Source organism: Globicephala melas, chromosome 11 (genome assembly GCF_963455315.2).
Source record: "Globicephala melas chromosome 11, mGloMel1.2, whole genome shotgun sequence".
In the NCBI taxonomy this organism is placed as follows: domain Eukaryota; kingdom Metazoa; phylum Chordata; class Mammalia; order Artiodactyla; family Delphinidae; genus Globicephala; species Globicephala melas.
This window is the reverse complement of record NC_083324.2, coordinates 51,723,365-51,736,782: the sequence shown is the minus strand read 5'-3', so window position 1 is coordinate 51,736,782 and position 13,418 is coordinate 51,723,365. Positions and strand designations below refer to the sequence as shown.

Sequence of the window (13,418 nt, the reverse complement as noted above, 5' to 3'; positions counted from 1 at the left end):
TTCACGTTTTTTCCAACAAACATTCTTGTGCTAGTTGCAGGGGATTCAGAGGTAAAAGAAAAAGCACTGCCCTCAAAAGCAGATGGCAAACACTTAGGAGAAAATTATATTACTTAGTAGATTAGCTACTAGGTGGTAAGATCGGGGCATCTTTTCTTCTTATGATAATTTGATCACCCTGATAAGTGGAAAACAACCTCACTTTAAAAATTTGCATTTCTTTCAGTCCATTCAAGGTGCTTAGTCTGATGCCAAGGTTTATTGATCACCTATATTACTTTTTCTGTGAACCTTCTGTTTGTAGGATTTACCATTTTCGTATTGGGTTTTTCATCCTTTTTGTTTTTATAAGAGTTTTTCTATATTAAAGAAATTGGCCTTTATCATTTGTCTTGTAACATTGTTTCTGGTATTTAGTTTTGTTTTGTTTTGGCTGCACTGGATCTTCATTGCGGCACACGGGCTCAGTAGTTGCAGTGCACAGGCTTAGTTGCAGTATATAGGATCTTAGTTCCCTGACCAGGGATTGAACCTGGGCCCCCCGCATTGGGAGCACAGAGTCTTAACCATTGGACCACCAGGGAAGTCCCTCCGGTATTTTGTAAAGCAGAGTTTCATTTATTATCATATTTATCAATCTTCTTTACTTTTTTTTCCATTTTGTGCAATGTTTGGAAAGGCCTTCTTGCCTCCAAGATTTAAAAAATAATTTAGCCATGTTTTCTAGCACTTTTACTGATACACTATCACAACCACCAATCTAAATTTTTGTTTCATCTAGAATTTATTTTATATAAACAAATAAGGTATGGCTCTATCCATAATTGTGTAATTTTTCATAATAGTACATTTGATTAACGTCATTTAACTTTCCAAATAAATCTTGGAACAGAGCTATAAAATGCTAAGATTTGTGTCTAAACAGTTTTAAATTACATTTTTATAAAATAACGTACGTATATTTTTTTAACGTCTGTTTGCATAAAAAAAGTCTGGAGGGATCTATGTCAGAACCTTCCTAGTAGTGGGATAACTGATGATTTTTATCTTCTTACTGGATATCTGTTTCTTCCAACTTTTAAAAAATGAAGTTACTTCATTAATCTTAGTGAATCCCTTTGGATTCACTGGAAAGACTGGCCAGCAGATGTGCCCTTTTCTGGTCATGTATTGTCAGGTCAGTGTGTTCATGGCACTGCATTACTGTCAACGAGCTCAGGGCTCCACGCACCCTGTTCAACAAAACAGCAGCTTTTTAATCTCTTTATTTTATTCTGTCAGATTCCTACTTTGCAGTAATAACCTTTCTTTCCTGGGTTTTATGTATGTGTATATTCCCCCTGTATCCTGTTGTCAGGAGGAAAGCATTAATCTTCTGATTATATAGAGGGAAATCTAAAATCTCAAATTTAGTTAGAAATGAGGAGTTGGTAATATAAGGTTTTGAAAGCAGTGTTTTGATTTTTTAAAACTTGACAACGGTAATTGTTTTTTTCAGTAATCTTCAGTTACATTAAAATTTCTTGAATTCTTATTTCTTGTATGAGTCATAAGATAGCAAGAAAATAAAAAAATACTATGACAAATTACTGGTGAAACAATGGCAAAAACAAAACATACAAAAGAATATTGTGGGACTTCCCTGGTGACACAGTGGTTATGAATCCGCCTGCCAATGCAGGGGACGCAGGTTCAATCCCTGGTCCAGAAAGATCCCACATGCCACAGAGCAACTAAACCCATGCACCACAACTACTGAGCCTGTGTTCTAGAGCCCGCGAGCCACAACTACTGAAGCCCACACGCCCTAGAGCCTGCGCACCGCAACTTCTGAGCCCACATGCTGCAACTACTGAAGCCTGGGTGCCTAGAGCTGGTGCTCTGCAACAAGAGAAGCCACCACAATGAGAAGCTTGCACACGGCAACAAAGAGTAGCCCCCACTCGCCACAACTAGAGAAAGCCTGCATACAGCAACGAAGACCCAATGCAGCCAAAAATAAATTTAAAAAAATTTTTTTAATTCCATTTTATTTCACTCCACAGCAATATTTTTTTTTTTTTTTTGGTTGCATTGGGTCCTCATTGCTGCCCACAGGCTTTCTCTAGTTGTGGCAAGTGGGGGCTACTCTTTGTTGCGGTGCACAGGCTTCTCGTGGTAGCTTCTCTTGTTGCGGAGCACGGGCTTTAGGCGTGCAGGCTTCAGTAGTTGCGGCATGAGGGCTCTAGGGTGCGCGGGCTTCAGTAGTTGTGGCACGTGGGCTCAGTAGCTGTGGCTCGTGGGCTCTATAGCATAAGCTCAGTAGTTGTGGCGCACGAGCTTAGTTGCTCTGCGGCATGTGGGATCTTCCCGGACCATAGCTTGAACCCGTGTCCCCTGCATTGGCAGGAGGATTCTAAACCACTGCACCACAGGGGAAGTCCCTAAAATGGAATTTTAAAAAAGAAAAAAAACAGTCAAATTTGGGGATTCCCTGGCTGTCCAGTGATTAGGTATCTGCCCTTCCACTGCAGGGGGCACAGGTTCGATCCCTGGTCATGGGACTAACATCCCACATGGCGCGGCCAAAAAAAAAAAAAAAATCAAATTCCAACCATATAACTAAAATAAACTCACTATGCTAGATTTTCATCTGAGTGGAAATGTGTAAAAACAGAGCAAGTTAAGTAAAGCTAAACTGGGTTTGGTATAGTGAGCTGATGAGAAGGGGTGGATTGTAAATTTCAGCCAGGACCATATTTGGGAAAATGCTTTAATTTGCCCAAAAAATGTACCATTTCTTCCCCAATATGCCTAATATTTTCTATACATTTCTCTGTTTATGGAGCCACCTGCATTTTATAGCTATCTCAAGGTTCATCTATCTTTAATAGGTTATTTTATATGGTAAAAATACAAGTAAGACAAAAGGTTCTGCAGTGTAAAGTGAATATTGGCCAATCCCAGTCCTCTGCTTCCTCTCCCTTGAGGGGCAACTGCTGACCAGTTTCCTATGTATCCTTCCAGTGAGATTTCTCATTATCATCCCAGTATATGTATATATGGGAATTTTACACTACAGCTGCAGAGTTCCACACTGCTCTATACCTTACTTTTTGCATTTGACAATATGTCTTTAGAGATTGTTCTATATCAGTACAGAGCTCTGTTTCATTCTTTCTAATGGGTGCATAGAATTGCATTATATGGATATGACAGTTTATTTAACACTGATTTATATTTAGCTATTTATAATGTTTTCAGTCTCTGCTATTACAAATAATGCTGCAGTGAATATCATTGTGCACAGTTTTTAAGGGGAATCCTTAATGATGAAGGTATTTGAAACGATGTTTAAGTTTAACTTAATTTTTACAAATATATTTGAATGAATACTAATCTTAGGGTTGCTTTATGTATGCATATGCAATTTAAGAAGTTTATGATTCCACACTGGTTGAACAGCTGCAGAGTTGTGTAATTTAACTTTACCTTCTGTAAGTGGCATTAAAGAGAAGGGTATGTGCAGGGTGGCATACCTCCTCTCAAAGAGTTTTGTGCCTTTCACAACTGTTTTCTTTCCACACACCCTAGTAGGAGGATTGGTGGTTTTCAGAGAAAACTACTTCCCTATTTTTGTGGAAAGGGGCAAAGGGTCTCCATAGGGAATTCCGTCATCATAAAGTGAGGTAAAGATGGGTTTGCTGATATATATTAACCTTTTTTTCTTATGGAGCAGATGGGAGAAGGGAAATGGAACAAGACAGAAGGAGCCTTAGGGTAGATTTATAAAAAGAACCGCTCCACAGGACAGTAGTAACGGTAATGTGGAGACAAATGGTGTGGGGGAAGGAGTCGTAAAAGATTTGTGTGGTAATTTTCAAAGCTATAAAAGCTCCCAGCGCAGTTGGGTGTGTTAAAGGGCAGTTCCGTGGCAGGAGCCAGCTGTCTTCTACAGAAAGGGGTCTGAGCACAGTGGTTCTCCGTTGAGATCCTGGAATTCTTAGAGATTTCATCCATTTCTGACCTGAATTCTTTTATGTGATTGGAAATGTGTGTGACTAGTGTATAGTTTAGTTTTTATGGACTATTATATTTGACCCCTCTGTTCTATAATACCCAAGACACCAGTGCAAAACCTCATTTCCTATTTCCAGCATAACTAATATGCTGTAAATTATCATGACTGTTCTAATGGCCACTTCTTAGCATATGGTTCAGAGCTTCTTGACTATTTTCTTTTTTTTTTCATTTGTATGTAAAAGAAGATGGGGCCAAAAAAATTCATTCTAACCGAGTTACAAGTATGTTTTCAGAAGGCATAGGACACCTGAAGCAATTGTGAGATTCCATATTAAAATCAAGGTAGCTTTCAGGGCTTCCCTGGTGGCGCAGTGGTTGGGAGTCCGCCTGCCGATGCAGAGGGTGCAGGTTCGTGCCCCGGTCCGGGAGGATCCCGCGTAACGCGGAGTGGCTGGGCCCGTGAGCCATGGCCGCTGGGCCTGCGTGTCCGGAGCCTGTGCTCCGCAAGGGGAGAGGCCGTGGCGGTGAGAGGCCCGTGTACCGCAAAAAAATTAAAAATAAAAAATAAAATAAAATCAAGGTAGCTTTCAGAAAAACATTCTCACAATTAAAACAGAAATTTGTCCTCCAAACAGGAAAATGTCTCAGAAATCAACTAAATAGTTTAATTGTGAGGCTCAGATGAACTTAGAGATACCAATATAATGGATGAAGAAAAGCATATATATAATGACACTGTGAGAATATTGCTTCAGTTCCTTAACCACCTAAAGCTCTGCAAAGCCATTGGTTTCATTCAATTAAGAAAACACACACAGGGACTTGCCTGGTGGCGCAGTGGTTAAGAATCCGCCTGCCGATGCAGGGGACACGGGTTTGAGCCCTGGTCCAGGAAGATCCCACATGCCGCGGAGCAACTAAGCCTGTGTGCCACAACTACTGAGCTTGCGTGCCACAACTACGGGAGCCCACGTGCCTAGATCCTGTGCTCTGCAACAAGAGAAGCCACTGCAATGAGAAGCCCACGCACTACAACAAAGAGTAGCCCCTGCGCACCATAACTAAAGGCTGTGCACAGCAACAAAGACCCAACACAGCCAAACATTAAATAAATTAATTAATTTATTTTTTAAAAAAAAGAAAAGAAAACACATACACTCTGTAGCCTTGAGTTAAATAAATGCGATGACTTTAAATTTTTAAAATAGAAGATTCTATTTCTAGGTTCTGTCTGAGAGAAATGAGAACTTGTCCATGCAAAAATTCCATAGCAGCTTTACTTGTGATAGACAAAAAGTAGAAATAGCCCAGTCATGCATCAGTGGGAGAATGGATAACTAAATTACAGGCCAGGAATTCCCTGGCAGTCCAGTGGTCAGGACTTCACGCTTCCACTGCAGGAGGCACGAGTTCAATCCCTGGTCAGGGAACTAAATCCCACATGCCCCGCAGTGCAACCAAAATTTTTTTTAAAAGAGTTGAAAAAAATAAAAAATATATTGCAGGCAACTCTGTGTATTGGAGTGCTACTCAGCTGTGAATGGGAACAAGCTGCTGATGCACAAGTCAACATATGAAACTCAAAACATTTCGTGTTTCTTCTTTTACTCAATATAAGGCACATGCTGTATGATTTTATTTATACTATTTATACGACAGGCAAAACTATACAAAACTAACTTATGTTCATAGAAATCAGAACAGTGGTTAGGGAACTGACTGGAAGGAATCTTTCTCGGGTGAAAGAAATATTCTGTATCTTAATTGGGCTGGTGGCTACTTGTGTATATTCAAACTTATCAAACTGTGCAGTTAAAATGATGTATTTTAAGGTATAAAAATTATACCTAACTTAAAATTTTTAAGGTATTTTGAAAATTTTCAAAATTAATATAATTTTAAATATATTATTTGGGGAAATATAATTTAACCACTAATGATTGATAAATGGTCAGTTTCTCTTACATATATATCACTTACGGGGTGATACGACATGGAAAACTTAGTTTCTTGACAACAGCAAAAAAACCCTTTCTTTGTATTTTACGTGTATTCCTTAGACCCTAAGACTGCAGTGTCCGGTACCAGAACCACTCATCACATGTGGCCCCTGAGCACATGAGATGTGGCTGGTGAAAGGTCAGATGTAGGACACACACTGGATTTCAAAACTTTAAAAAATGTAATATATGTCAGTAATTTTTTATATTGACTGTATGTTGAAATGATATATTGGATTAATTTAAATCTATTAAAATTAATTTCACCTGTTTCTGCTTTTTTTAATGTGTCTACTAGAAAATATAAAATTACACTCATGGCCCCAATTATATTTCTGTTGGACACTGCTGCCTCTAAGGTTTTAGAACTGTTTGAAGTGTTTATATTTGTTGATACATGGTTTCTACAAATGTATAATATTGTTCCTATGCCAGTTTTCTCACATGCCACAAAATTTAGCTGAATATCTCTTCTGAAAAATTTGTCTTTAAAAGGCCTAAGGTCCAAATGAATCATAGAATGTAGAAGCATGTGTGGGATTGATATGTTGGCCATTTGCTTTGATTTAAATATTAATGTTGCCACGTGCATTTGGGAGATAATGATTGTCATATAGTGATTGGTTATAAGGATGTACTTTTTAAAATAAATTTATTTATTTTTGGCTGCATTGGGTCTTCGTTGCTGCACCCGGGCTTTCTCTAGTTGCGGCGAGCGGGGGCTACTCTTCGTTGCAGTGTGCAGGCTTCTCATTGCAGTGGCTTCTCTTGTTGTGGAGCATGGGCTCTAGGCACGTGAGCTTCAGTAGTTGTGGCACGCAGGCTCAGTAGTTGTGGCTCATGGGCTCTAGAGCGCAGGCTCAGTAGTTATAGCACACGGGCTTTAGTTGCTCCACGGCATGTGGGATCTTCCCGGACCAGGGATCAAACCCATGTCTCCTGCATTAGCAGGTGGATTCTTAACCACTGTGCCACCAGGGAAGTCCCAAGGATGTACTTTTAATTTTTTTTTAAGTCAAACATTTATTGACTGTATCACTCATATCTTATATTTTTAAAACAGCTTTATTGAGATATAATTCACACATACCATACAATTCACCCATTTAAAGTGTACCATCCAGTGTTTTTTAGTATATTCACAGCATTGTGCAGTCATCAGCACAGTCAATTTTAGAACATTTTCATCACCTCAAAATGAAACCCTGCACCCTTTAGCTGTGACCCCTTTATCCCCAATCTACTCGCCAGCCTTAATCTACTTTCTTTCTCTATAGATTTCACTGTTTGGGACTTTCCTATGAATGGGATCATACAATACATGGGCTTTTATGACTGACCTCTTCCACTTAGGATAGTGTTTTCAAGATTTACCCAAGTTGTAGTCTGTATCAGTACTTCGTTCCTTTTTATTGCTGAATAATATTCCATTGTATGTATATACTACATTTTGTCTATCCATTCATTGATAGACATCTGGATTGTTTCCATCCTTAGGCTATTAAGAATGATGCTGCTATAAACATTCATGTACAAGTTTTTGTGTAGACATATGGTTTTCTTTTTCTTGGGTGTATACCTAGAAGTAGAATTGCTGGGTCCTATGGTAACTGTTTAATCATTTGAGGAATTACCAGGCTGTTTTGTAAAGTGGCTGCACCATTTTACAGTCCCACCAGCAGTGTAGGAGGGTTGCAGTTTCTTCACATCCTCACCAACACTTGTTATTCATCTTTTTGAATATACATTGTAGTGGATATGAAGTGGTATCTCACTGTGGCTTTGATTTGCATTTCCCTGAAGACTAATGATGTCAAGCATCTTTTCCTGTGCTTATTGGACATTTGTATCTCTTCCTTTAGAGAAATGTGTATTGAGATCCAAGACCCTTATCAGATATATGACTTGCAAATATTTTCTCCCATTCTGTCGGTTGTCTTTTCACTTTTTTGGAGGTGTCCTTGAATCGCAAATATTTTTCATTTTGATGAAGTTCAATTTATGTTTTATTCTTTTATTGGTCGTGCTTTTTGTGTCATATCTGAGAATCCTCTGCCAAATTCAAGGTCATGAGGTTTACCCCTATATTTTCATCTAAGAGTTTTATAATTTTAGCACTTAAGTTGAGGTCTTTGATTCATTTTGAGTTAATTTTTGTATACAGTATGAGGTAAGAGTTCAACTTATTAATTCTTTTGCATACTAGTGGTATCTTATGATAAAGAAAAAAGTTCATAGGATTAGTCACATATTAACATTTTAGGGAATTCCCTGGTGGTCCAGTGCTTAGGACTCGGTGCTTTCACTGCGTGGCCCGGGTTCAATCCCCAGTTGGGGAACTATGACCCTGCAAGCCAAGTGGCGCAACCAAAAAAAAAAAATTTCATTGTCGCATAGTGTTTTAATAACTGTCATGGGTATGTACGAAGTCTTATATGTTGCATAATAATAGGACATCTTTGTTATTCATTCTGAGATTGTGATATTAGCGAACTTTTAGTTTCTAAAACTAAATCGGAGGCTTCTCTAGAACCTGGAAAAGAGTATAACAACTAGAAAAGGGTAGCAAATAACACTGAGGCCAGACTTAAAGCATACAAGATAAAAATGAAATTTCAATTTGTCTTTTTTTTTAATAAGAGGCTCAAAATGGATAAAAGGAAATGTTCAGACCAAATTTAATTAGGCCCAGTTATTCCACAGGTATAAATTATGGAACCTTAATTAGTTCTTTTAGACTCTGATGTGACACTCAGTGAATTATTTCCCATTCAGTTAAAAGGGACCTCCCTTGGGCCAGTGTTTATAAAAGAAGATGAGTCAAACAAATGGTTGATAACATTAATATTACAGGCAGTTTTAGTGTACTTAAGGAATCATATTTCTTTTGGTCTTACACAAGTGGTTCTGTTATAGCTCATGAGACATTCCTAAAACAGGTTTATAGCTAATAATCTTTTGAATCTCATATTGCTCTTGCTAGAGACTTGACCCCATTTCAGTCTTACAGCTGGGTCTGGTCCTCCTGAAACTTTTTTATCTAATAAACTCTGCCAAAGCGGGAACCTGCCTGTGTGACATATCCTTCACCTTATCAGCAGTTTGTGTTCACATCAGCATGATTCACACCTGAGTCCCAGGACCCCATTCAGCTGAACTGATGATCACATTGATCACAAGCGGGGGTTAGAATAATTCTTCAGTGGTCTCCCACTCTGGAGAAACCCCACAGGGCTCCTGCTGACATTGAACAAATCATTTAACCCCTTTGGGCCCTTCATTCCTCTTCTGTCAAATTGGATTGCATTGTCTTAAGGTCCTGTCCATGTATAAAATGCAATGTCTGTGACTGTTGCATTTTATTTGCCACCAGGGGTAAGACTGGGTTCCTTGAGATGCTAGATTTGGTTGAGGAGGAAAACTTCTTCAGCTTCTTTGAGCTGGGCTTTTTATATTAGTGTTGGATTTGGAGTGTGTTTGTCAGTAAGATTCTTTTTGCACAGAACTGTTATTAGAAAGCAAAATGTTAAAAAAAAAAAAGAAAGAAAGAAAGCAAAGTGTTTACAGAAGACATGAAGTGAAAAACTTATCTAATTTAACTTTTTAATTTTCTTGAATGGGAAGTTGACAGGTTTAACATTTTCTAGATTTTTGTAGCTAAATGGGAACAGCTTGTATATTTTTTTAAATTTTAAAATCCAGTACCATGTTCAGTTTATTGGAAGAAATTCTTTATAGGATTTTTTAAGCCAGTTTTTCAAATAACATTTGCCATGAAGTTACTTTGTGAATTTATTTTCCTTTGACCGATGGTGACTGACTGGATTTACCCCCATTTTAGCCTCTTTTGATATGGGTTGAGCTATTTCAGACACTTGGTTCATTTTACTCACAGAATATATGGCTTGACAAATTTTAATGCCCAGTCTTAACATAGCTTGTTGCTGTAGTTTGGTCCTTTAAGGAAAATTATTTCCCCATTTCTCTTTCTTCTTCTTCATCCTTTTGTTCTTTTCCAAGGGTTGGCATTCTGTAGACCTAAAGCCAGCTCCTCCAGCATGTGGAGGAGAGGGTGGGGCTGTGTCAGATCCGCCACAGTCGGGGGGAGAGGCTAGCGTGTCCTTTCCCTTGAGGTATAGTTCTTCCAGTCTAATGAACTGTCAGATCCACTGAGTGGCTGGTAAAGCAGATTGGACAGTGACTCAAGGAAGTAAGAAAGTAGTGGGGCAGGCTGGTGGGTGGGGGTCAATATTTTAAGTAGCAGCTATCAGAAGTAAAGTGATTTCTCCAGAGGCTCAGTAGAGAGAGCTGTGCGTGTTTCTAGTGTGACTGGTCTGCAGGAATTATGTAGAGTTGAGTGTTGTTTTCTAAGAGGAAAAGGAGGATGAGTGAGAGGGTGGTGAGAGATGAGTTAGGGTGGGTTGGAAGGCACTCTGACAAGAGGAGCATAAATGCCCCAAAGTTTTGCATTCACATATTCAAGTATTTTTTAATAGGAGGCTTGTATTATTAGTATAAATCTTTCACCCTGTTCTAATTTGATATGGTATCTTATGGGGAAAGAGGTAAAAGCTAAGGAAAACAAGATTTTTACCTTATACATAATTATAGTTTGGGAAACAGAATCCTGCTGCAAATCTTACATGACTGATTTCTGGACCCAAAGTGGGCTTGACAGTGGGCTGGAGCAGTAATAGCCCCCCTACTGTCAGGAGAGGCCAGGGCAGGCTTTTCCCAGCAAGCCTGCCTGAGGTGAGGCCTGTCCTAGACTCTAGGACCTAGAGCGTGCAGGGTGACTCCCCTGTGTTTGGGAGCCGGGAAGGAGCTGGCCTGGTCAGCAAGGTGGCCTGCCAGCAGGACAGGTGGGGGTCTGGGTGCCTGGAGAAGTAAATCTAAAATGTTGAAAGCTGTGGTCTTCAGTGATTACCTATTAAACACCTACTGCAGATGGTGAGAAATTGCTCTCGTCTTTGTGTAGGAAACAAAAGATGCAGGCTTCTGCTTTTAAGGAGCTGTGTTTTACCCTGGCCTTTGGCAAAGTCACAGATGAAAACGGATATTAAATTGTATGACTGCCATGAGCTGATGGTGGTCTTGGGCCTCTGGAGACTTAGGCCTTTAAACGTCATTCTTTGTCTTCATAATGCATATCTGGCTGATGAATGAATGTTTATTGCCATTTAAAAATAAAACTACAAATAAACCAAAAGAGGAAATTAAGTCACCTAATCTTACCACACAGAGCTTAACCACTGAAGTGCTCCTGAAAATGGGAGATAATTAGCCAGTGCCTCCGTCCTGTGGGCCCTGGAGTCTTCCATCAGGGAGAGGACTTCCCCCAGGGGCCGTGGCTACAGGGTAGCCTTGCTAAGTGAAGACAGCTCTTGGAGACACAAGGATGACAGTCGGCTTGTTAGGAAAATCCCTTTGGAAATAACACTACTTGCCTGCTCTTAAATTACTCTCTTCTATGAACAGGGTTCAGATTTTACATTAGGTGCTCAGTAACAAAATTTAAACTTGTAATGTTTCAATTAAATTCTGTTTTCTTCCTTTTTAAAAAGACAGATTACATATGCGTGCATAGTTATGTATGCATTAGGAAAATCATAATGTAATCTTTTCTTTCTGCTTTATTTTTAGGGCAATCTTATGAATTGACAGAGAAGCAGTGTGATAGGATGGGAAGAACTGTGAATTGAGAGTCCACAGCGTTGCCCGTTAGTTAGTCCAGACTTTAATCACATACTCTAAGCTAGTGAATATATTTAATCACTTTGGATCTCAGTTTCTACACTGATATAAAACAAGGACCCACAGTGGGCAATCTTCTAGCCCTTATCATCATAACCTAAGGCCATAAATACCAATTTCCTCGTGCCAGTCTACTTTTCTGTGTTGTTAGGAGTTGAGGGGCTGCTTTTCGTTTAGTAGATAATTTTATAAGGTTCCAGCAACCAGGAGTGAGCCAGTAAGGAGGAAACGGCAGGCTGCTTCTGAATTTGCCTGGCTGTGCTTTTACCAGAGGGGCATTTCTGGTCAGAGGATTTCAGAGTGTTAGAAAACTCTGTGTTGCCAGGATGGTTACATTCTTCCTCAGACTAAAATTACAACCCAAGTGCACTTCATGATATACATATGTATTGTAATTTGTAAACATAACTCAAAACCCTGTATCTAAGTCAGGTCATTTGTGGTCGGCCATTCAGACCTCATTTCTATTTGACAAGGGTTTATTTTAAGATTGCTTTGTGGAGCGGTTGTTTAACATTCAAATGATCTATTAGTGTCAAGTCTTTGGCTAGACTTGTTTTAAATGAGCTGCCCCTTAAGTAGAAAACAAAACAGAAATTTAGGTTTCCAACCCAACCTAGCAAAATCGGTGTAACTTAAATTTTTTACCTTCACATGTATTTATTCAGCCTGTTTTTTTCTTGAATATTCATTTAGGATAATAGTACCTATGTGAATGAAATTCTTTTAGTTACTCTTGATACTGTTGCTTAGCAAGACCTATAGACTTCTTAATAGTTTCAGAGGAGAACACTTTACAGTAAGCTGAGCTAAATGGATTTTTTAGTAAGTTAATTGTGTTTCTTAGCAGAGTCGCAAATGTGCTTCCATAGCGTTTCTAGGATATTAAAAGAAATGTTCTATGGAAGTAAGTTCTCACTAGGCCATTAACTATATTATTTTTTTACAGGCTAAATATATATTGTAACTCCATTTGGTTATTTTGTTGGAGATGGGATGGAAGCTAAAGATGATCTAGGTAAATAGCTAAACTGAACCTCAGACGGTAGTTTACACATCATTCTAATTCTTACCATTAGTACCGTGGCTTCCTCTCTCCTTTCCTGGTGTCCAGATTGCCACAGCTATAATTAGGGAGCTCTTTCCTGTTTAACAAATATCATCATTGTCACTTTGTAACTCAGGTCTTCAGCCCTTGCCTTTTGTGTTCCAGGTGCTCCATACTCGCCTGTAGTGCTTACGTGGCTCTGGCTTTGGGTGATAACCTTATGGCTTTGAATCATGCAGATAAACTTCTTCAGCAGCCCAAGCTGTCAGGATCCCTGAAGTAAGTGTGACTTGCCCTGTGTGTCCCTGGTTTGTTTTCTTTGGAGGGTTTCAGTTAGTTTGTGGTGTATATTGCTTCTTTTACTCCCCCAGTGGAAAATTATCTTAGGGAAAGCAAAAAGTTTCTTTCTTAATTTGGTAATTGTGTGTTTGGTAGTGAAATTTTTTTCACTTGTTGCACCTCAAGGGTTATTGGAAATGGCATTTGCCGTTCTGAGCATTAGGAAGCAGAATCTTTGAGCTCTGTAGTTTCCACTGCTGGGTCTGACTGGAGCATGTTATCATATATTAGCTCCCAAACAAGTTTAGTCCTCAAGCAGAAGACCCACACAAAAA

General features: G+C 39.1%; 1 protein-coding gene across 5 annotated transcripts in view; it reads left to right on the top strand.

The window, feature by feature from the left end:
* The window catches only part of CNOT10 (CCR4-NOT transcription complex subunit 10), a 66,873-nt gene that overhangs the window by 39,745 nt on the left and 13,710 nt on the right, over positions 1–13,418 (top strand). For all 5 annotated transcript variants that reach the window (XM_030830053.3, XM_060307757.2, XM_060307756.2 and 2 more), the window contains one exon: positions 12,970–13,083. In XM_030830053.3, coding sequence (XP_030685913.1) covers positions 12,970–13,083 — 114 coding nt within the window. The remainder of the gene's footprint in view (positions 1–12,969; positions 13,084–13,418) is intronic.